This window comes from Mytilus galloprovincialis, chromosome 5, assembly GCF_965363235.1.
Source record: "Mytilus galloprovincialis chromosome 5, xbMytGall1.hap1.1, whole genome shotgun sequence".
NCBI lineage: Eukaryota > Metazoa > Mollusca > Bivalvia > Mytilida > Mytilidae > Mytilus > Mytilus galloprovincialis.
The window spans coordinates 91,486,195-91,512,098 of NC_134842.1; the positions used below are offsets into that span (position 1 = coordinate 91,486,195).

Below are 25,904 nucleotides of genomic sequence, written 5' to 3' on the forward strand. Positions count from 1 at the left end.
AAAAATGTACATTCATGGTGGTTAGCGTGTCAGAAAATTGTGACTGTTAATATTCATCAATAGTTATTCCGTCATCCCTAATCAGTCGAGATTACTTATCTACATATTTTTTTATGAATATCACGACGGGTGTCACATGTGGAACAGGATTTTATTACCCTTTCAGAGCACTTGAGATAACACTGGATTTTTGTTTGTGTTCGTGTACCTCTGAGTCAGCATTTCAACAATGAGCAAAGCCCATACCGCATAGTCAGCTATAAAAGGCCCCGAAATGACAATGTAAAACAATTCAAACGAGAAAACTAACGGCCTTATTTATGTAAAAACTAGAGGCTCTAAAGAGCCTGTGTCGCTCACCTTGGTCTATGTGAATATTAAACAAAGGAAGCAGATGGATTCATGACAAAATTGTGTTTTGGTGATGTGATGTGATTTTACATCTTACTTTACTGAACATTCTTGCTGCTTACAATTATCTCTATCTATAATGAACTTTACCCAGTAGTTTCAGTGGAAAATGTTAGTAAAAATTTACAAATTTTATGAAAATTGTTATAAAAATTGACTCTAAAGGACTATTACTCTTTAGGGAGTCAGTCAATTGACCTTTTTGGTAATGTTTACTTATTTTTAGGTCTTACTTTGCTGAACATTATTGCTGTTTACAGTTTATCTCTATCTATAATAACAATAATAATAACCAAAAAAAGCAAAATTTCCTTAAAATTACCAATTCAGGGGCAGCAACCCAACAACTGGTTGTCCGATCCATCTGTAAATTTCAGGGCAGATAGATCATGACCTGATTAACAATTTAACCCCATCAATTTGCTCTAAATGCTTTGTCGTTTTTGAGTTATAAGCCAAAAACTGAATTTTACCCCTATGTTCTATTTTTAGCCGTGGCGGCCATCTTGGTTGTTTGGCAGGGTCACCGGACACATTTTTTAAAACAATATACCCCAAAGATGATTGTGGCCAAGTTTGGATTAATTTTGCCCAGTAGTTTCAGAGGAGAAAATTTTTGTAAAAGATTACTAAGATTTACGAAAAATGGTTAAAAATTGACTATAAAGGGTAATGACTCCTAAAGGGGCCAACTGACCATTTCAGTCATGTTGACTTATTTGTAAATCTTACTTTGCCGAACATTATTGCTGTTTACAGTTTATCTCTATCTATAATAATATTGAAGATAATAACCAAAAACAGCAAAATTTCCTTAAAAATACCAATTACGGGGCAGCAACCCAACAACGGGTTGTCCGATTCATCTGAAAATTGGAGGGCAGATAGATCATGGTTGGCCGGGTCACCGGACACATTTTTTAAACTAGATACCCCAATGATGATTGTGGCCAAGTTTGGTTTGATTTGGCCCAGTAGTTTCAGAGGAGAAGATTTTTGTAAAAGTTAACGACGACGACGGACGCCAAGTGATGAGAAATTATCACTTGGCCCTTCGAGCCAGGTGAGCTAAAAATGAACGAAAAACAAATATGTAACACAAAAACAAACGACAACCACTGAATTACAGGCTCCTGAATATACTCAGTTAGCATTTTTCATTAATAATTATCAATACTACTTCTTTTTTTGTCAAAGTTCTTCACGTCTGTTTTTGAGTCACGTGACCCACACCAAATACAGAGCAATATAATAAGCTCAACCACTTCCATGATACTCAACACTGACATGCCTACCCACAATCCTAGCTGGCCACCTATGTCACTGAAAAAATTCTCTTCCTGTAAAAGAAAAAAAACCAACTACAACAACATCTAGATGGTTTCATGTCTTTCATAGATTTGATACTTTTAAAAACAAATATGTAAATTACAAATTTCAATACTCGTGATATTAGCGTTTAAACTCAGTCTTAATATGCCAACCCAAGGTCACCTTTAAACCTGTTTAAAAATTTACCCGACTCCATATAACAAAAAAGCGGTGTTTGTTACTTACTTTTGGTAGATAGCTGTCACACTCATTTTACAGCCAAACATGATACAGATACTAATATGCAATGCTATATATGTACGAACGTTTGGTTTGTATAAACATAAAAAGATGTGATATGATTGGCAATCTACTAATGAGACAAATCTCTGCAAGAGACTAAATGACACAGATTCATTTTAGGAATAATAGATGTGACACTTTCAGTGCCTGATTTAGATCAATCATATACCAATTATTCATGCTACGGTGATAATGCATTCTTATCATAATTAGTCGAAAAGTTCATTTAAATTTGTGAACAGCTAATTATTGTCCTTTTCAAGCAAGTTGATTTATATCTTGCTGTCAAATCTCGAGGTGTACGTGTTCCGGATGATTCCAGGAAAGCGCAACATACGCACTCAATTTATTCATGAAAGTGTTTATATTTCATTTTCTTACACCTCCAATATTTATATCTGTTCCGGACCATATGAATATTTGGACCATACGCGCATGGTCATGACCATATGCGTATACTCGTATGGTCGGACCATATGAGTATATACTCGTATGGGTATAAATGGGCCGCACCATATGAGTATTTTGACCATATAGGTATTTTTTTTTCAAAAAGGCATTACAAACGTTTCAATAATACAATAAACTTTATCTTAAAAATCAATGATGGAAACTTAACAATGTATTAATTTATATGCTACGTTAAAATTAAGTATTGATGCCAAAGTTAATTTTCATTGCTTATTACATTCTTGTATGAAGGCTTATGGTGACATTTACTTCAACACAGCAACATAACTTTTTTTCGCATTTGCACGTCATGGTTGTGCACGATCATTTTCAGTTACACCGTTTGTTTGCAAGTGAAATGATAGCTTTTTTTTGCAGCTGCGTGCAGTGATGCCGAAGTTTGGGTTATTCCGATGTGTCTACGGTGTTTATGAAACCCTAGATTTCAGATATCGTAATATGACTACAGTACACCATATCACAAAACAACTTAAATAAATTATGTTCCTCGCCAGTGACTTATTGTGTAACAGTTTATTGAGAATTTTTTTTTGAAGTTTTCTTTTCAAGTCGACATATATTGCTTTTCAATCGTAATAACAAATCGGTAATGGACATCTGTATAAAATGTGTTAATTATAGTTTTGACTAGGTAGTTAAATTAACTATGTGAAACTTCTTAATTTTATTTAGTTAATCTCTTTATTATGATATGATAATAAAATTACCTATATGATAATGTCTTTTTAATGAACGGTCATACCATATGAAGAGTTTAGAAGTATTCAGAGTAAACTGTAACTGAGTGTTAATTACCCCGACGTACCATACGCGTACGGTCGGACCATACGCATATGGGCGAACTATATGAGTATATACCCATATGGTCATGACCATACGCGTATTGTCCAAATACTCATATTGTCCGGAACATATCTAAGAAAAGTCAATATCAATCGACCTGTGTTCATCTGTGGAATATTGTCACTTCGGGAACTTTTCTTTTTTTTTTTAGCTTACTGTATATACGTTGTGCGTTTTTCTCATTTTCAAGGGCCGTAAAGTCATTCTTCATAGAATAACTTGTTATATTGTAGATTTCTTAACTGGTTAATAAGGAACTAAAAATAACTGTCTGAAACCAATTATTATAAAGGATTTTTGCTTTGAGTACCAGAATGGCTTATAACTTTGGAACCAAGTAAGGACTTTTTCTTTTACTTCTTTCAGTTACTCTCACTTGACAGAGTACCAGAATGGCTTATAACAAAGCAGGTAACCTGTCGAAAAATTGTATACTCCGGTGGTATACCATATTAAAAACAATGTACACTATAAATAATGAATAGTAGTTTATCATTTAATTTAATTAAAATTCTAATTAATATCAAATATGTAAATTTGAATAAGTAACTAATAATTAATTACTGACTGTATATGCTACTTCCTCTTCTGCCAGTTCATCGGTTAATGGAGCCAGATACACCTTGAGGCACACAACACTTTCCCTGTAATATACAATGACAATGTGGCCGTTTATAGACAAAGGAAGATGTGGTATAAGTGCCAATGAGACAACCCTCCATCCAAATCACAATTTATAAAAGTAAACCATTATAGGTTAAGGTACGACCTTCAACACGGAGTCTAGGCTCACACCGAACAGCAAGCTATAAAGGGCCCCAAAAATTATCTAATCTATATAAAACGAGAAATGAGAAACACGTATGAACTACATAAACAAACGACAACTACTGTACATCAAATTCCCGACTTAGGACAGGTGCAAACATTTGCAGTGGGATCAAACGTTTTAATGGTACCAAACCTTCTCCCTTTTAGTCCATTAAATATGCAAATAACATTTTATGAATAACAGCTAGCTAGAAATGCTTCATACCTAAAATCCGTTTTTTAAGTTGTTGTTTTTGCTGTTTTTTTGTTTTGTTTTGTTGTTATCAGATTCCGTTTGGTTCTTTCAAACATAATTTGTCCCTGTACGTATGAAAAAAGAGAAGATGTGGTATGATATCAATGAGACAACTTTTCACAAGAGACCAAATGACACAGAAATTAACCACTATATGTCACCATAGGCCTTCAACAAGAGAAAAGCTCAAACCGCACATGCATACTCATAGACAAAAACATAAAAACTCTGCAACTGACTATTGGTATTTTTGATAAAAAAAAACCCAACACTTTATAAATTTCCGGCGTCCGAAGCTTGTTATTCTAATTCACCAGGAACGCTGGAAGCCGAATTTTAAAAAGCAAAGGATTTATCGGAATTTAGTAATACTCCTTTTTTTCTTCAGCTTTGTGCCTTGATGGATAGTTGAAAAACATTTTCCTTGTCCATGAAATCGCTTTATTTTGATTCTCATTTGTGTGCTTCTGGTTTAATGGACGTCAAGTTGGTTACCTATTCCCTATTCCCCATTCGTTACCTATTCCCTATTCCCTATTCGTTACCTATTCGTTACCTATTCCCTATTCCCTATTCGTTACCTATTCGTTACCTATTCCCTATTCCCTATTCGTTACCTATTCGTTACCTATTCCCTATTCCCTATTCGTAACCTATTCGTTACCTATTCCCTATTCCCTATTCGTTACCTATTCGTTACCTATTCCCTATTCCCTATTCGTTACCTATTCGTTACTTATTCCCTATTCCTTATTCGTTACTTATTCGATTTTTAATATCCTTCCCCCTTTTTAATTAAGTTTCCCAAACAAAGTTTGGAGACATATTGTTTTTGCTCAGTTCTTATTATTTTTAGTATTCTTCTTCTTCTTCTTCTTCTTCTTCTTCTTCTTCTTCTTCCTCTTCTTCCTCTTCTTCTTCCGCTACTTTAAAAATGAACTTGTCCGCAACATTTCTCCAAAACTACTTGTCAGATTTACTTAGGGTTTCATAAAATGTTAGACTAATATGTCTAGGTGAGCCATCAATCGTTCATTTGTGCATTGGGGTCTATTAATGGGTATTTTTTTTTGGGGGGGGGGGGGCAGAAAGAAGGGAGGGGTTTACTATAGAACCCTATGGGATTTTATTTTCTAAAATTTTCAAATGAATATAACTTGAAAACTGTAAGTGATAGATACATGCAGTCTTCAGAAATGATTAAAGGACAATAAAACAAATCACATGAAATATAGGGGAGTCCCTGGGGGTCATCCCTACCCCCTTCAATTCGAGAATATGCTTTTAACTTGTAAACGGTCCAGATCCCCATCCCTAAACCATATATATTCTTGTATGGGACAATAAAACTATTCAAATGAAATTAAATAAAAGTTCCTGGGGGTCACCCCCACCCCGTTCAATTTGAGAATGTACTATTATCTTGTAAACCGCCCAGATCCCACCCCCTAAACCATATATATTCTTGAATAGGACGATAAAACAAATCAAATGAAATTAAATGGAAGTCCCCGGGGGTCATCCCCACCCCGTTCAATTTTAGAATGTGCTTTTATCTTGTAAACGGTCCAGATCCCCACCCCTAAACCATATATATTCTTGTATGGGACAATAAAACTAATCAAATGAAATTAAATGGAAGTTCCTGGGGATCACCCCCACCCCGTTCAATTTGAGAATGTACTATCATCTTGTAAATGGTCCAGATCCCCACCCCTAAACCATATATATTCTTGTAGGGGACAATAAAACAAATGAAATGAAATAAAAGGAAAGTCCCTAGGGGGTCACCCCAACCCCTCTTGTTTGAAAACTTATAAACGGTCAACATCCCCACCCCTAAACTATATATATTCTTGTAAGGGACAATAAAACTCTTCAAATGAAATTAAATGGAAGTTCCTGGGGGGTCACCCCCACCCCGTTCAATTTGAGAATGTACTATTATCTTGTAAATGGTCCAGATCCCCACCCCTAAACCATATATATTCTTGTAGGGGACAATAAAACAAATGAAATGAAATAAAAGGAAAGGGCCTAGGGGGTCACCCCAACCCCTCTTGTTTGAAAACTTGTAAACGGTGAACATCCCCACCCCTAAACTATATATATTCTTGTAAGGGAAATAAAACTAATCAAATGAAATTAAATGGAAGTTCCTTGGGGTCACCCCACCCCGTTCAATTTGAGAATGTACTATTATCTTGTAAATGGTCCAGATCCCCACCCCTAAACCATATATGTTCTTGTAGGGGACAATAAAACAAATAAAATGAGATAAAAGGGAAGTCCTGAGGGGGTCATCCCACCCCCTCTTGTTTGAAAACTTGTAAACGGTCAACATCCCCACCCCTAAACCATATATATTCTTGTAGGGGACAATAAAACAAATAAAATGAAATGTAGGTAAAGTCCCTGGGGGTCACCACCACCCCCTCCTGTTTGAATACTTGTAAATGGTGGAGATCCCCACCAGTAAGCCAGATATATTCTTGTATGGGACAAAAAATCAAATCAAATGAACATGGGACCATATGAATTGCGAGTTATGGGAGCTTTGTTTGGGAGACTTCGTAACAGCATCCTGTTACAATTACTTCTTGTTGTTTATACTCTTATATCTGGTAATAGTTCTAAATTTGTTGAGGTAAAATGATCTTTTTATGACCTATTTATATGTGTTTGTGCTCAACCGATCTTTTTACTTTATGTTCGATACTCATTTGTTCCTTATTTGATTTTTATACGTTCTACCTTTTAACTGCTTTATGTCCGTATGTTTGAAGATGGATCTTGGTTCGAAGGGATGAAATCACCGTGTTAGCGCTTGCATAAAAAAAAAGATGTGGTATGATTGCCAACGATACAACAACCTACAATAGACCAAAATGACACAGAAACTATCAACTATAGGTCAATGTACGGCCTTCAACAATGAGCATAGCCCAAACCGTGTAGTCACCTATAAAAGGCCCAGATATGACAATTTCAAACAATTCAAACAACAAAACTAACGGCCGTATTTCATATACAAAAAAATAAACGGAAAACAAATATGTAGCACAAAAACAAACGATAACTACTTAATTTCAGGCTCTTGTCTAGGGACAGGCACATACTAACATAATGTGGTGGGGTTAAAAATGTTAGCAGGGTGTACATCGTTTCGGAGCATGCTATTACCTTGTTTAATTCGTTCCATCACTCGCTTATAATTCGCTTATGATACGTGTATCATACGTTGCACCTTTTAAAACATGATTTTCAATTGTTTTGTTGTCTCTGGTGGTAGATTTGGGTTCTTAGAGGTGATATAACTCTATAAGCGCTTATGTACCCGTTCCAGTGCTCGGATAATACACTGTTAAATATTCGTTACTTATTCGCTTTTAACACGTTTGTTGTACGTTGCACCTTTTAGAAAAGGATTTTCAATTGTGTTCATATCTCTGGTGGTAATAATGTGTTCTTATAGATGAAATATCCCTATTAGCGCGTATGTACCCGTTCCAGCGCTCGGATAATACCCTGTTACTTATTAGTTCCTTATTCGCTTTTAATGCGCCGGGTAAGTATACGTTGCACCTTGAAATAAATCGTTTTTTAATTGTGTTCATGTCTCTGGTGGTAACAATGTGTTCTTAGAGACGAAATGACCCTATTAGAGCGCATGTACCCGTTTCAGGGCTCGGTTAATACCCTGTTACCTATTCGTTACCTATTCGTTACCTATTCACTTATAATACGTTTGTTGTACGTTGCACCTTTTAGAAAAGGATTTTCACTTGTGTTCATGTCTCTGGTGGTAACAATGTGTAATTAGAGATGAAATGACCCTATTAGCGTGCATGTACCCGTTCCAGCGCTCGGTTAATACCCTGTTACCTATTCGTTACTTATTCGCTTTTAATACGTTTGTTGTACGTTGCACCTTTTAGAAACTGATTTTCAATTGTGTTCATATCTCTTGTGGTAATAATGTGTTCTTATAGATGAAATATCCCTATTAGCGCAAATGTACCCGTTCCAGCGCTCGGATAATACCCTGTTACTTATTAGTTCCTTATTCGCTTTTAATGCGCGGGGTAAGTATACGTTGCACCTTGAAATAAATCGTTGTTTAATTGTGTTCATGTCTCTGGTGGTAATAATGTGTTCTTAGAGACGAAATGGCCCTATTAGAGCGCATGTACCCGTTCCAGCGCTCGGTTAATACCCTGTTACCTATTCGTTACCTATTCACTTATAATACGTTTGGTGTACGTTGCACCTTTTAGAAAAGGATTTTCACGTGTGTTCATGTCTCTGGTGGTAACAATGTGTAATTAGAGATAAAATGACCCTATTAGCGTGCATGTACCCGTTCCAGCGCTCGGTTAATACCCTGTTACCTATTCGTTACTTATTCGCTTTTAATACGTTTGTTGTACGTTGCACCTTTAAGAAACGGATTTTCAATTGTGTTCATATCTCTTGTGGTAATAATGTGTTCTTATAGATGAAATACCCCTATTAGCGCATATTACCCGTTCCAGCGCTCGGATAATACCCGGTTACTTATTCGTTCCTTATTCGCTTCTAATGCGCAGGGTATACGTTGCACCTTGAAATAAATCGTTTTTTAATTGTGTTCGTGTCTCTGGTGGTAACAATGTGTTCTTAGAGATGAAATGACCCTATTAGCGCATATGTACCCGTTCCAACGCTCGGTTAATACCCTGTTACCTATTCGTTACCTATTCGTTACTTATTCGCTTTAAATACGTTTGTTGTACGTTGAACCTTTTAGAAAAGGATTTTCACTTGTGTTCATGTCTCTGGTGGTAACAATGTGTAATTAGAGATGAAATGACCCTATTAGCGTGCATGTACCCGTTCCAGCGCTCGGTTAATACCCTGTTACCTATTCGTTACATATTCGTTACCTATTCACTTATAATACGTTTGTTGTACGTTGCACCTTTTGGAAAAGGATTTTCAATTGTGTCCATGTCTCTGGTGGTAACAATGTGTTCTTAGAGATGAAATGACCCTATTAGCGCGCATGTACCCGTTCCAGCGCTCGGTTAATACCCTGTTACCTATTCGTTACCTATTTACTTATAATACGTTTGTTGTACGTTGCACCTTTTAGAAAAGGATTTTCAATTGTGTTCATGTCTCTGGTGGTAACAATGTGTTCTTAGAGATGAAATGACCCTATTAGCGCATATTACCCGTTCCAGCGCTCGGATAATATCCGGTTACTTATTCGTTCCTTATTCGCTTTTAATGCGCAGGGTATACGTTGCACCTTGAAATAAATCGTTTTTTAATTGTGTTCGTGTCTCTGGTGGTAACACTGTCTTCTTAGAGATGAAATATCCCTATTAGCGCGTATGTACCCGTTCCAGTGCTCGGATAATACCCTGTTACTTATTAGTTCCTTATTCGCTTTTTATGCGCGGGGTAAGTATACGTTGCACCTTGAAATAAATCGTTTTTTAATTGTGTTCATGTCTCTGGTGGTAACAATGTGTTCTTAGAGACGAAATGGCCCTATTAGAGCGCATGAACCCGTTCCAGCGCTCGGTTAATACCCTGTTACCTATTCGTTACCTATTCGTTACCTATTCACTTATAATACGTTTGTTGTACGTTGCACCTTTTAGAAAAGGATTTTCAATTGTGTTCATGTCTCTGGTGGTAACAATGTGTTCTTAGAGATGAAATGACCCTATTAGCGCATATTACCCGTTCAAGCGCTCGGATAATATCCGGTTACTTATTCGTTCCTTATTCGCTTTTAATGCGCAGGGTATACGTTGCACCTTGAAATAAATCGTTTTTTAATTGTGTTCGTGTCTCTGGTGGTAACAATGTGTTCCTAGAGATGAATTATCCCTATTAGCGCGCATGTACTCGTTCCAGTGCTCGGATAGTACCCTGTTACTTATTCGTTCCTTATTCGCTTTTAATGCGCGGGGTAAGTATACGTTGCACCTTGAAATAAATCGTTTTTTAATTGTGTTCATGTCTCTGGTGGTAACAATGTGTTCTTAGAGACGAAATGACCCTATTAGAGCGCATGTACCCGTTCCAGCATGTACCTGTTCATGTCTCTGGTGGTAACAATGTGTTCTTAGAGATGAAATGACCCTATTAGCGCATATTACCCGTTCAAGCGCTCGGATAATATCCGGTTACTTATTCGTTCCTTATTCGCTTTTAATGCGCAGGGTATACGTTGCACCTTGAAATAAATCGTTTTTTAATTGTGTTCGTGTCTCTGGTGGTAACAATGTGTTCCTAGAGATGAATTATCCCTATTAGCGCGCATGTACTCGTTCCAGTGCTCGGATAGTACCCTGTTACTTATTCGTTCCTTATTCGCTTTTAATGCGCGGGGTAAGTATACGTTGCACCTTGAAATAAATCGTTTTTTAATTGTGTTCATGTGTCTGGTGGTAACAATGTGTTCTTAGAGATGAAAGACACTATTAGCGCATATGTACCCGTTCCAGCGCTCGGTTAATACCCAGTTACCTATTCGTTACCTATTCGTTACTTATTCGCTTTAAATACGTTTGTTGTACGTTGCACCTTTTAGAAAAGGATTTTCACTTGTGTTCATGTCTCTGGTGGTAACAATGTGTAATTAGAGAGGAAATGACCCTATTAGCGCGCATGTACCCGCTCCAGCGCTCGGTTAATACCCTGTTACCTATTCGTTACCTATTCGTTACCTATTCACTTATAATACGTTTGTTGTACGTTGCACCTTTTAGAAAGGGATTTTCAATTGTGTCCATGTCTCTGGTGGTAACAATGTGTTCTTAGAGATTAAATGACCCTATTAGCGCGCATGTACCCGTTCCAGCGCTCGGTTAATACCCTGTTACTTATTTGTTACCTATTCGTTACTTATTCCCTATTCCCTATGCGTTAGCTATTCGTAACTTATTCTCTATTCCCTATTTGTTACCTATTCGTTACTTATTCCCTATTCCCTATGCGTTACCTTTTCGTTATTTATTCTCTATTCCCTATTCGTTACCGATTCGTTACTTATTCCTTATTCGTTACTTATTCAATTTTTGATATCCTCACCCTTTTTAATTTTTGTCGAGCCTGCAACTTTTGTTGCAGAAAGCTCGACATAGGGATAGTGATCCGGCGGCGGCGGCTACGGCGGCGGCGGTGTTAGCTAACTTTTTAAAAACTTTATATTTTAGAAGGTGGAAGAACTGGATGCTTCATACTTTGTATATGGATGCCTCATGTTACGAAGTTTCTGTCAGTCACATGTCAAATGTCCTTGACCTCATTTTCATGGTTCAGTGACCACTTGAAAATAAAGTTAAGATTTTTTGTAATGTTGAATTCTGTCTTATTTTAAGTAATAGGATAATTATATTTGGTATGTGCGTACCTTGTAAGGTCCTCATGCCCGTCAGACAGTTTTCACTTAACCTCGACCTCATTTCATGGATCAGTGAACAAGGTTAGGTTTTGGTGGTCAAGTCCATATCTCAGATACTATAAGCAATAGGGCAAGTATATTAGGTGTATGGAAGGACTGTAAGGTGTCCATGTCCAACTGGCAGGTGTCATCTGACCTTGACCTTATTTTCATGGTTCAGTGGTTATAGTTAAGTTTTTGTGTTTTGGTCTCTTTTTCTCATACTTTACATAATAGATCTACTATATTTGTTGTATGGAATGATTGTAAGGTGTACATGTCTAGCGTGCAGATGTCATCTGACCTTGACCTCATTTTCATGGTTGAGTGGTCAAAGTTAAGTTTTTGAGTTTTGGTCTTTTTATATAATACTATATGCTATAAGTCAACTATATGTGGTGTATGGAAATATTATATGATCTGTATGTCAGTCGCGCAGGTTTTATTTGACCTCGACCTCATTTTCACGGTTCATTGCTCAGTGTTAGGTTTTTGTGTTTGGTCTATTTTTCTTAAACTATAAGTAAGAGGTCAACTATATTTGTTGTATGACAGCATTGTTAGCTGTACATGTCTGTCTGGCATGTTTCATCTGACCTTGACCTCATTTTCATGGTTCATTCAATTTGGTTTTTGTTATCTTGGTTAATGTTAAGTTATTTGACAGTTGTTATAAAGCTTTATACTTAAGACTATCAACATAATATCAATGATTAGTAAAGAAGGCGAGACATTTCAGCGTGTGCACTCTTGTTTATATTCTTATCTCTTGTTATAGATCTAAATTTGTTGAGGTAAAATGACCTTCTTATGACCTATTTATATGTGTTTGTGCTCAACCGATCCTGTTGCTTTAAGTTAGATACTTATTTGTTTATTATTTGATTTTTATACGTTATACCTTTTAAATGTTTTATATTCGTATGTTTGAAGATCTGGTTCTTGGTTCGAAGAGGTGAAATCACCTTTTAGCGCTTGTATAAAAATGAACATTTTAGAAAATGATTTTCAATTGTGTTCTTGTCTCGGGCGGTAACTATGTGTACTTGGAGATGAAATAACCCTATTAGCGTGTATGTACCCGTTCCAGCGCTCGGTTTATACCCTGTAACTTATTCGTTCCTTAATCGCTTTCAATACGCGTGGTATACGTTGCACCTTGAAATAAAACGATTATCGATTGCTTTCATGTCTCTGGTGGTAATTATGTGTTCTCTGAGTTGAAAAAAACCTATTAGCACATATGTACCCATTTCACCGCTACACTGATACCCTGTTACTTATTCGTTCCTTATTCGCTTTTAAAACGTGTGTTATGCGTTGCACTTTAAAAAAGAAATATTTTTGTGTCTCTGGTGGTAACTGTCGGTTCTTAGAGGTGAAATAACCCTAATAGAACATATGTACCCGTTTCAGCGCTCGACTGATACCCTGTTACTTATTCGTTCCTTATTCGCTTTTAATACGCGTGGTATACGTTGCACCTTGGAATAAATCGATTATCTATTGCTTTCATGTCTCTGGCGGTAATTGTGTGTTCTCTGAAGTGAAAAAAAACCTATTAGCGCATATGTACCCGTTTCAGCACAACACTGATACCCTGTTACTTATTCGTTTCTTTTTCGATTTTAAAACGTGTTGTAGTGGTTAGTGCATCGGACTACTAACACAATGGTTCCTGGTTCGATTCCCGTTCGGGATGAAAATTTCAGGAACTCAATTGTCGTCTCTCCCTTGACACCATTTGCGACTATGGTCTTCAGGAAACGATGATAGTCCGTCGGAAGGGGACGATAAATGGCTGACCCGTGTTAAGAGAGAGCCATATCTCTTGCACGTTGAAGACACCCTTGTAGATTTCGAAAAAGAGTAGGCTGATGCCGCTACAAGGCAGCACTCGCACCCGAAAAGTGGAAAGGGGTAAATATAGGTTGCAAAACTTGTTTCCCAATCCACTATAAATAAATATGTTTAAATTAAAAAATAAAACGTGTGTTATGCGTTGCACTTTAAAAAAAGAAATATGTTTGTGTCTTTGGTGGTAACCATAATAGAACATATGTACCCGTTTCAGCGCTCGACTGATACCCTGTTACTTATTCGTTCCTTATTCGCTTTAAATACGCGTGGTATACGTTGCACCTTGAAATAAATCGATTATCGATTGCTTTCACGTCTCTGGTGGTAATTATGTGTTCTCTGATCTGAGTTGAAAAAACTCTATTAGCGCATATGTACCCATTTCACCGCTCAGTGATACCCTGTTACTTATTCGTTCCTTATTCGCTTTTAAAACGTGTGTAATGCGTTGCACTTTAAAAAGAAATATTTTTGTGTCTCTGGTGGTAACTGTCGGATCTTAGAGGTGAAATAACCTTAATCGAACATATGTACCCGTTTCAGCGCTCGACTGATACCCTGTTACTTATTCGTTCCTTATTCGCTTTAAATACGCGTGCTATGCGTTGCACCTTGAAATAAGAAGTAACGAATAGGTAACAAGGTATTAGCCGAGCGCTGGAACGGGTACATACGCGCTAAAAGGGTTATTTCATCTCTAAGAACACATTGTTACCACCAGAGACATGAACACAAATGAAAATCTTTTTCTAAAAGGTGTAACGTACAACAAACGTATTATAAGCGAATAAGTAACGAATAGGTAACGAATAGGTAACAGGGTATTAACCAAGCGCTGGAACGGGTACATGCGCGCTAATAGGGTCATTTCATCTCTAAGAACACATTGTTACCACCAGAGACATGAACACAATTGAAAATCCTTTTCTAAAAGGTGCAACGTACAACAAACGCATGAGAACAGGATTTTGTTTTCTTTTATTTCTTTCATACAAAATAACAAACTGTTGAAACTCAACAAATGTTGGTAAACTTTTCAATCTATGGTTTTAATAACAGAATAACACAATGAATATAACCATATGATCTAATTCAAGGATAGAATATAAATAGTAATGACGATCTAATTCAAGGATATACTATTATACAATGTATAAATGGTAATGACGATCTAATTCAAGGATAGAATATAAATAGCAATGGAGACCGATCGATCAACCAACAGAAGATGGCCACCGTCCTGAAACCTTCTTTGGGGTAGTTCAGAAATATAACCCTGTGAGAGTTCCATAATTCGAACCCGATGTGGCATATCTCATCAAATAATATATATAAACGCCAGAGGCTAACTTCTACGCAGATGGCTTATATCTACAAATTGGCAACTGACAACAAAAAAATTGAATTCCTTGAAATCTGTTTAAAACCGAAAAAAAAATTAATCATCCGGTTTTCCATACAAACTTAATCATATCTTAGTTCCTGTGTTGCACGTTTGGTTTCTATCTTGCAATCTTATCACATGAATGACAGGCTTTAAGAAAACGTCTCTCAGATGAATTCAAATTTATTCAATAATTGAATAAAGGCACTTTTTCATCTTCACGTTGTCTGTCAGTTGCGGCGGGGGGGCGGGGGGGGGGGGGGGGGGGGACATTTTAGTGCATTGATTGAACATTTTAGCGAACAAACATGGACGTTTTAGCGCCAAAGTATAACCCATGGACCCTGGATATTTTCTGTCTCTTTATCTTGTCTAGACTTTGGTGCACATTCGTATTTAATACTTCTTATTTTTATAAATGTTGTTGTTAGCAATTTGGTCATAGAATCAAACAAATCGAAAAGAAACACGTGACAATTATTAAACTGTTCTTTATAAAGCGAATGGTACGACTCTAGACCATTATTTGTTTGCTATGAATTACAAGAATTTGTTGATTTGTGCGTCTGTGAATGGTTGCATGAGACTTTTCAGATTATAATGAACCAATTGTTAATGAGCTGATTTGTGCGTTTGTGAATGGTTGCATTAGACTTTTCAGATTATAATGGACCAATTTTTAATGAGTTGATTTGTGCGTTTGTGAATGGTTGTATTAGACTTTTCAGATTATAATGGACCAATTGCTAACGAGCTGATTTGTGCGTTTGTGAATGGTTGTATTAGACTTTTCAGATTATAATGGACCAATTGCTAACGAGCTGATTTGTGCGTTTGTGAATGGTTGTATTAGATTTTTCAGATTATAATGGACCAATTGTTAATGAGCTGATTTGTGCGTTTGTGAATGGTTGTATTAAACTTTTCAGATCGTAATGGACCAATTGTTAACGAGTTGATTTTTGCGTTTGTGAATGGTCGTATTAGACTTTTCAGATTGTAATGAAATAATAGTGAAAGTTTTATTTTCTTTTTGTTTTTGAAAGAGTGCATACTTGTTATTGTAGATACATGTACAAACAATCCCAGCGATAGAAATGTATGGCACACTGGTGCCCTCCCGTAACAAGAGATTAAACGATCCCAGCGATAGAAATGTATGGCACACTGGTGCCCTCCCGTAACAAGAGATCAAACGATCCCAGCGATAGAAATGTATGGCACACTGGTGCCCTCCCGTAACAAGAGATTAAACGATCCCAGCGATAGAAATGTATGGCACACTGGTGCCCTCCCGTAACAAGAGATTAAACGATCCCAGCGATAGAAATATATGGCACACTGGTGCCCTCCCGTAACAAGAGATTAAACGATCCCACCGATAGAAATGTATGGCACACTGGTGCCCTCCCGTAACAAGAGATTAAACGACCCCAGCGATAGAAATGTATGGCACACTGGTGCCCTCCCGTAACAAGAGATTAAACGATCCCAGCGATAGAAATGTATGGTACACTGGTGCCCTCCCGTAACAAGAGATTAAACGATCCCAGCGATAGAAATATATGGTACACTGGTGTCCTCCCGTAACAAGAGATTAAACAATCCCAGCGATAGAAATGTATGGCACACTGGTGCCCTCCCGTAACAAGAGATCAAACGATCCCAGCGATAGAAATGTATGGCACACTGGTGCCCTCCCGTAACAAGAGATTAAACGATCCCAGCGATAGAAATATAAGGTACACTGGTGCCCTCCCGTAACAAGAGATTAAACGATCCCAGCGATAGAAATGTATGACACACTGGTGCCCTCCCGTAACAAGAGATTAAACGATCCCAGCGATAGAAATGTATGGCACACTGGTGCCCTCCCGTAACAAGAGATTAAACGATCCCAGCGATAGAAATGTATGGCACACTGGTGCCCTCCCGTAACAAGAGATCAAACGATCCCAGCGATAGAAATGTATGGCACACTGGTGCCCTCCCGTAACAAGAGATTAAACGATCCCAGCGATAGAAATGTATGGCACACTGGTGCCCTCCCGTAACAAGAGATTAAACAATCCCAGCGATAGAAATGTATGGCACACTGGTGCCCTCCCGTAACAAGAGATTAAACGATCCCAGCGATAGAAATGTATGGCACACTGGTGCCCTCCCGTAACAAGAGATTAAACGATCCCAGCGATAGAAATGTATGGCACACTGGTGCCCTCCCGTAACAAGAGATTAAACGATCCCAGCGATAGAAATGTATGGTACACTGGTGCCCTCTCGTAACAAGAGATCAAACAATCCCAGCGATAGAAATGTATGGCACACTGGTGCTCTCCTGTAACAAGAGATTAAACGATCCCAGCGATAGAAATGTATGGCACACTGGTGCCCTCCCGTAACAAGAGATTAAACGATCCCAGCGATAGAAATGTATGGCACACTGGTGCCCTCCCGTAACAAGAGATTAAACGATCCCAGCGATAGAAATGTATGGCACACTGGTGCCCTCTCGTAACAAGAGATTAAACGATCCCAGCGATAGTAATATATGGCACACTGGGGCCCTCCCGTAACAAGAGATTAAACGATCCCAGCGATAGAAATGTATGGCACACTGGTGCCCTCCCGTAACAAGAGATTAAACGATCCCAGCAATAGAAATGTATGGCACACTGGTGCCCTCCCGTAACAAGAGATTAAACGATCCCAGCGATACAAATGTATGGCACACTGGTGCCCTCCCGTAACAAGAGATTAAACGATCCCAGCGATAGAAATGTATGGCACACTGGTGCCCTCTCGTAACAAGAGATTAAACGATCCCAGCGATAGTAATATATGGCACACTGGTGCCCTCCCGTAACAAGAAATTAAACGATCCCAGCGATAGAAATGTATGGCACACTGGTGCCCTCCCGTAACAAGAGATTAAACGATCCCAGCAATAGAAATGTATGGCACACTGGTGCCCTCCCGTAACAACAGATTAAACGATCCCAGCGATAGAAATGTATGGTACACTGGTGCCCTCCCGTAACAACAGATTAAACGATCCCAGCGATAGAAATGTATGGCACACTGGTGCCCTCCCGTAACAAGAGATCAAACGATCCCAGCGATAGAAATGTATGGCACACTGGTGCCCTCCCGTAACAAGAGATCAAACGATCCCAGCGAAAGAAATATATGGTACACTGGTGCCCTCCCGTAACAAGAGATTAAACGATCCCAGCGATAGAAATGTATGGCACACTGGTGCCCTCCCGTAACAAGAGATTAAACGATCCCAGCGATAGAAATGTATGGCACACTGGTGCCCTCCCGTAACAAGAGATTAAACGATCCCAGCGATAGAAATGTATGGCACACTGGTGCCCTCCCGTAACAAGAGATTAAACGATCCCAGCGATAGAAATATATGGCACACTGGTGCCCTCCCGTAACAACAGATTAAACGATCCCAGCGATAGAAATGTATGGCACACTGATGCCCTCCCGTAACAAGAGATCAAACGATTCCAGCGATAGAAATGTATGGCACACTGGTGCCCTCCCGTAACAAGAGATCAAACGATCCCAGCGATAGAAATATATGTTACACTGGTGCCCTCCCGTAACAAGAGATTAAACGATCCCAGCGATAGAAATGTATGGCACACTGGTGCCCTCCCATAACAAGAGATTAAACGATCCCAGCGATAGAAATGTATGGCACACTGGTGCCCTCCCGTAACAGGAGATTAAACGATCCCAGCGATAGAAATGTATGGCACACTGGTGCCCTCCCGTAACAAGAGATCAAACGATCCCAGCGATAGAAATGTATGGCACACTGGTGCCCTCCCGTAACAAGAGATCAAACGATCCCAGCGATAGAAATGTATGGCACACTGGTGCCCTCCCGTAACAAGAGATTAAACGATCCCAGCGATAGAAATGTATGGCACACTGGTGCCCTCCCGTAACAAGAGATTAAACGATCCCAGCGATAGAAATGTATGGCACACTGGTGCCCTCCCGTAACAAGAGATCAAACGATCCCAGCGATAGAAATGTATGGCACACTGGTGCCCTCCCGTAACAAGAGATCAAACGATCCCAGCGATAGAAATGTATGGCACACTGGTGCCCTCCCGTAACAAGAGATTAAACGATCCCAGCGATAGAAATGTATGGCACACTGGTGCCCTCCCGTAACAAGAGATTAAACGATCCCAGCGATAGAAATGTATGGCACACTGGTGCCCTCCCGTAACAAGAGATTAAACGATCCCAGCGATAGAAATGTATGGCACACTGGTGCCCTCCCGTAACAAGAGATTAAACGATCCCAGCGATAGAAATGTATGGCACACTGGTGCCCTCCCGTAACAAGAGATTAAACGATCCCAGCGATAGAAATGTATGGCACACTGGTGCCCTCCCGTAACAAGAGATTAAACGATCCCAGCGATAGAAATGTAAGGCACACTAGTACCCTCCCGTAACAAGAGATTAAACGATCCCAGCGATAGAAATGTATGGCACAATGGTGCCTTCCCGTAACAAGAGATCAAACGATCCCCGCGATAGAAATGTATGGCACACTGGTGCCCTCCCGTAACAAGAAATTAAACGATCCCAGCGAGAGAAATATATGGCACACTGGTGCCCTCCCGTAACAAGAGATTAAACGATCCCAGCGATAGAAATGTATGGCACACTGGTGCCCTCCCGTAACAAGAGATTAATCGATCTCAGCGATAGAAATGTAAGGCACACTGGTGCCCTCCCGTAACAAGAGATGAAACGATCCCAGCGATAAAAATGTATGGCACACTGGTGTCCTCCCGTAACAAGAGATCAAACGATCCCAGCGATAGAAATGTATGGCACACTGGTGCCTTCCCGTAACAAGAGATTAAACGATCCCAGCGATAGAAATGTATGGCACACTGTTGCCCTCTCGTAACAAGAAATCAAACGATCCCAGCGATAGAAATGTATGGCACACTGTTTCCCTCTCGTTACAACAGATCAAACGATCCCAGCGATAGAAATGTATGGCACACTGTTGCCCTCTCGTAACAAGAGATCAAACGATCCCAGCGATAGAAATGTATGGCACACTGTTGCCCTCCCGTAACAAGAGATCAAACGATCCCAGCGATAGAAATGTATGGCACACTGGTGCCCTCTCGTAACAAGAGATCAAACGATCCCAGCGATAGAAATGTATGGCACACTGGTGCCCTCCCGTAGCAAGAAATCAAACCATCCCAGCGATACAAATGTATGGCACACTGTGCCCTCCCGTAACAAGAAATTAAACGATCCCAGCGATACAAATGTATGGCACACTGGTGCCCTCTCGTAACAAGAGATCAAACGATCCCAGCGATACAAATGTATGGCACACTGGTGCCCTCCCGTAACAAGAGATCAAGCGATCCCAGCGATAGAAATGTATGGCACACTAGTGCCCTCCCGTAACTAGAGATTAAACGATCCCAGCGATAGAAATATATGGTACACTGGTGCCTTCCCGTAACAAGAGATTAAACGATCCCAGCGATAGAAATGTATGACACACTGGTGCCCTCCCGTAACAAGAGATTAGACGATCCCAGCGATAGAAATGTATGGCACACTGGTGCCCTCTCGTAACAAGAGATCAAACGATCCCAGCGATAGAAATGTATGGCACACTGGTGCCCTCCCGTAACAAGAAATCAAACGATCCCAGCGATAGAAATGTATGGCACACTGGTGCCCTCCCGTAACAAGATATTAAACGATCCAAGCAATAGAAATGTATGGCACACTGGTGCCCTCCCGTAATAAGAAATTAAACGATCCCAGGGATAGAAATGTATGGCACACTGGTGCCCTCTCGTAACAAGAGATTAAACGATCCCAGCGATAGAAATGTATGGCACAGTGGTGCCTTCCCGTAACAAGATATTAAACGATCCCAGCGATAAAAATGTATGGCACACTGTTTCCCTCTCGTAACAAGAAATCAAACGATCCCAGCGATAGAAATGTATGGCACACTGTTTCCCTCTCGTTACAAGAGATCAAACGATCCCAGCGATTGAAATCTATGGCACACTGTTGCCCTCTCGTAACAAGAGATCAAACGATCCCAGCGATAGAAATGTATGGCACATTGTTGCCCTCTCGTAACAAGAGATTAAACGATCCCAGCGATAGAAATGTATGGCACACTGGTGCCGTCCCGTAACAAGAGATTAAGCGATCCCAGCGATAGAAATGTATGGCACACTGTTTCCCTCTCGTTACAAGAGATCAAACGATCCCAGCGATTGAAATGTGTGGCACACTGTTGCTCTCTCGTAACAAGAGATCAAACGATCCCAGCGATAGAAATGTATGGCACACTGGTGCCCTCCCGTAACAAGAGATCAAACGATCCCAGCGATAGAAATGTATGGCACACTGGTGTCCTCTCGTAACAAGAGATTAAACGATCCAAGCGATAGAAATGTATGGCACACTGTTGCCCTCCCGTAAAAAGAGATTAAATCATCCAAGCGATAGAAATGTATGGCACACTGTTGCCCTCCCGTAACAAGAGATTAAACGATCCAAGCGGTAGAAATGTATGGCACACTGTTGCCCTCCCGTAACAAGAGATTAAACGATCCCAGCGATAGAAATGTATGGCACACTGTTGCCCTCTCGTAACAAGAAATCAAACGATCATAGCGATAGAAATGTATGACACACTGTTTCCCTCTCGTTACAAGAGATCAAACGATCCCAGCGATTGAAATGTTTGGCACACTGTTGCCCTCTCGTAACAAGAGATCAAACGATCCCAGCGATAGAAATGTATGGCACACTGTTGCCCTCTCGTAACAAGAGATTAAACGATCCCAGCGATAGAAATGTATGGCACACTGGTGCCTTCCCGTAACAAGAGATTAAACGATCCCAGCGATAGAAATGTATGGCACACTGTTTCCCTCTCGTTACAAGAGATCAAACGATCCCAGCGATTGAAATCTATGGCACACTGTTGCCCTCTCGTAACAAGAGATCAAACGATCCCAGCGATAGAAATGTATGGCACATTGTTGCCCTCTCGTAACAAGAGATTAAACGATCCCAGCGATAGAAATGTATGGCACACTGGTGCCGTCCCGTAACAAGAGATTAAGCGATCCCAGCGATAGAAATGTATGGCACACTGTTTCCCTCTCGTTACAAGAGATCAAACGATCCCAGCGATTGAAATGTGTGGCACACTGTTGCTCTCTCGTAACAAGAGATCAAACGATCCCAGCGATAGAAATGTATGGCACACTGGTGCCCTCCCGTAACAAGAGATCAAACGATCCCAGCGATAGAAATGTATGGCACACTGGTGTCCTCTCCTAACAAGAGATTAAACGATCCAAGCGATAGAAATGTATGGCACACTGTTGCCCTCCCGTAAAAAGAGATTAAATCATCCAAGCGATAAAAATGTATGGCACACTGTTGCCCTCCCGTAACAAGAGATTAAACGATCCAAGCGGTAGAAATGTATGGCACACTGTTGCCCTCCCGTAACAAGAGATTAAACGATCCTAGCGATAGAAATGTATGGCACACTGTTGCCCTCTCGTAACAAGAAATCAAACGATCCCAGCGATAGAAATGTATGGCACACTGTTGCCCTCTCGTAACAAGAGATTAAACGATCCCAGCGATAGAAATGTATGGCACACTGGTGCCTTCCCGTAACAAGAAATCAAACGATCCCAGCGATAGAAATGTATGGCACACTGTTTCCCTCTCGTTACAAGAGATCAAACGATCCCAGCGATTGAAATCTATGGCACACTGGTGCCCTCTCGTAACAAGAGATCAAACGATCCCAGCGATAGAAATGTATGGCACATTGTTGCCCTCTCGTAACAAGAGATTAAACGATCCCAGCGATAGAAATATATGGTACACTGGTGCCCTCCCGTAACAACAGATTAAACGATCCCAGCGATAGAAATGTATGACACACTGGTGACCTCCCGTAACAAGAGATCAAACGATCCCAGCGATAGAAATGTATGGCACACTGGTGCCCTCCCGTAACAAGAGATTAAACGATCCCAGCGATAGAAATATATGGTACACTGGTGCCCTCCCGTAACAAGAGATTAAACGATCCCAGCGATAGAAATGTATGGCACACTGGTGCCCTCCCGTAACAAGAGATTAAACGATCCCAGCGATAGAAATGTATGGCACACTGGTGCCCTCCCGTAACAAGAGATTAAACGATCCCAGCGATAGAAATGTATGGCACACTGGTGCCCTCCCGTAACAAGAGATCAAACGATACCAGCGATAGAAATGTATGGCACACTGGTGCCCTCCCGTAACAAGAGATCAAACGATACCAGCGATAGAAATGTATGGCACACTGGTGCCCTCCCGTAACAAGAGATTAAACGATCCCAGCGATAGAAATGTATGGCACACTGGTGCCCTCCCGTAACAAGAGATTAAACGATCCCATCGATAGAAATGTATGGCACACTGGTGCCCTCCCGTAACAAGAGATTAAACGATCCCAGCGATAGAAATGTATGGCACACTGGTGCCCTCCCGTAACAAGAGATTAAACGATCCCAGCGATAGAAATGTATGGCACACTGGTGCCCTCCCGTAACAAGAGATTAAACGATCCCAGCGATAGAAATGTATGGTACACTGGTGCCCTCTCGTAACAAGAGATCAAACGATCCCAGCGATAGAAATGTATGGCACACTGGAGCTCTCCCGTAACAAGAGATTAAACGATCCCAGCGATAGAAATGTATGGCACACTGGTGCCCTCCCGTCACAAGAGATTAAACGATCCCAGCGATAGAAATGTATGGCACACTGGTGCCCTCCCGTCACAAGAGATTAAACGATCCCAGCGATAGAAATGTAAGGCACACTGGTGCCCTCCCGTAACAAGAGATTAAACGATCCCAGCGATAGAAATGTATGGCACACTGGTGCCCTCCCGTAACAAGAGATTAAACGATCCCAGCGATAGAAATGTATGGCACACTGGTGCCCTCCCGTAACAAGAGATTAAACGATCCCAGCGATAGAAATGTAAGGCACACTAGTACCCTCCCGTAACAAGAGATTAAACGATCCCAGCGATAGAAATGTATGGCACAATGGTGCCTTCCCGTAACAAGAGATCAAACGATCTCAGCGATAGAAATGTATGGCACACTGGTGCCCTCCCGTAACAAGAGATTAAACGATCCCAGCGATAGAAATGTATGGCACACTGGTGCCCTCCCGTAACAAGAAATTAAACGATCCCAGCGAGAGAAATATATGGCACACTGGTGCCCTCCCGTAACAAGAGATTAAACGATCCCAGCGATAGAAATGTATGGCACACTGGTGCCTTCCCGTAACAAGAGATTAATCGATCTCAGCGATAGAAATGTAAGGCACACTGGTGCCCTCCCGTAACAACAGATGAAACGATCCCAGCGATAAAAATGTATGGCACACTTGTGCCCTCCCGTAACAAGAGATTAAACGATCCCAGCGATAGAAATGTATGGCACACTGGTGCCTTCCCGTAACAAGAGATTAAACGATCCCAGCGATAGAAATGTATGGCACACTGTTGCCCTCTCGTAACAAGAAATCAAACGATCCCAGCGATAGAAATGTATGGCACACTGTTTCCCTCTCGTTACAACAGATCAAACGATCCCAGCGATAGAAATGTATGGCACACTGTTGCCCTCTCGTAACAAGAGATCAAACGATCCCAGCGATAGAAATGTATGGCACACTGGTGCCCTCCCGTAACATGAGATCAAACGATCCCAGCGATAGAAATGTATGGCACACTCGTGCCCTCTCGTAACAAGAGATCAAACGATCCCAGCGATAGAAATGTATGGCACACTGGTGCCCTCCCGTAGCAAGAAATCAAACCATCCCAGCGATAGAAATGTATGGCACACTGGTGCCCTCCCGTAACAAGAAATTAAACGATCCCAGCGATAGAAATGTATGGCACACTGGTGCCCTCTCGTAACAAGAGATCAAACGATCCCAGCGATAGAAATGTATTGCACACTGGTGCCCTCCCGTAACAAGAGATCAAACGATCCCAGCGATAGAAATGTATGGCACACTAGTGCCCTCCCGTAACTAGAGATTAAACGATCCCAGCGATAGAAATATATGGTACACTGGTGCCCTCCCGTAACAAGAGATTAAACGATCCCAGCGATAGAAATGTATGACACACTGGTGCCCTCCCGTAACAAGAGATTAAACGATCCCAGCGATAGAAATGTATGGCACACTGGTGCCCTCTCGTAACAAGAGATCAAACGATCCCAGCGATAGAAATGTATGGCACACTGGTGCCCTCCCGTAACAAGAAATCAAACGATCCCAGCGATAGAAATGTATGGCACACTGGTGCCCTCCCGTAACAAGATATTAAACGATCCAAGCAATAGAAATGTATGGCACACTGGTGCCCTCCCGTAATAAGAAATTAAACGATCCCAGGGATAGAAATGTATGGCACACTGGTGCCCTCTCGTAACAAGAGATTAAACGATCCCAGCGATAGAAATGTATGGCACAGTGGTGCCTTCCCGTAACAAGATATTAAACGATCCCAGCGATAAAAATGTATGGCACACTGTTTCCCTCTCGTAACAAGAAATCAAACGATCCCAGCGATAGAAATGTATGGCACACTGTTTCCCTCTCGTTACAAGAGATCAAACGATCCCAGCGATTGAAATCTATGGCACACTGTTGCCCTCTCGTAACAA

At 40.4% G+C, this 25,904-nt stretch overlaps 1 protein-coding gene across 1 annotated transcript in view; it reads right to left on the reverse strand.

Moving 5' to 3' along the window:
• Positions 1-1,314: 1,314 nt before the first annotated feature.
• The window catches only part of LOC143074832 (degenerin-like protein asic-2), a 162,686-nt gene continuing 138,096 nt past the window's right edge, over positions 1,315-25,904 (reverse strand). Inside the window, exons 3-4 of the mRNA XM_076250081.1 lie at positions 3,908-3,983; positions 1,315-1,751 (exon numbers count right to left, since the gene is read on the reverse strand). Coding sequence (XP_076106196.1) covers positions 1,572-1,751; positions 3,908-3,983 — 256 coding nt within the window. The 3' untranslated portion in view covers positions 1,315-1,571. The remainder of the gene's footprint in view (positions 1,752-3,907; positions 3,984-25,904) is intronic.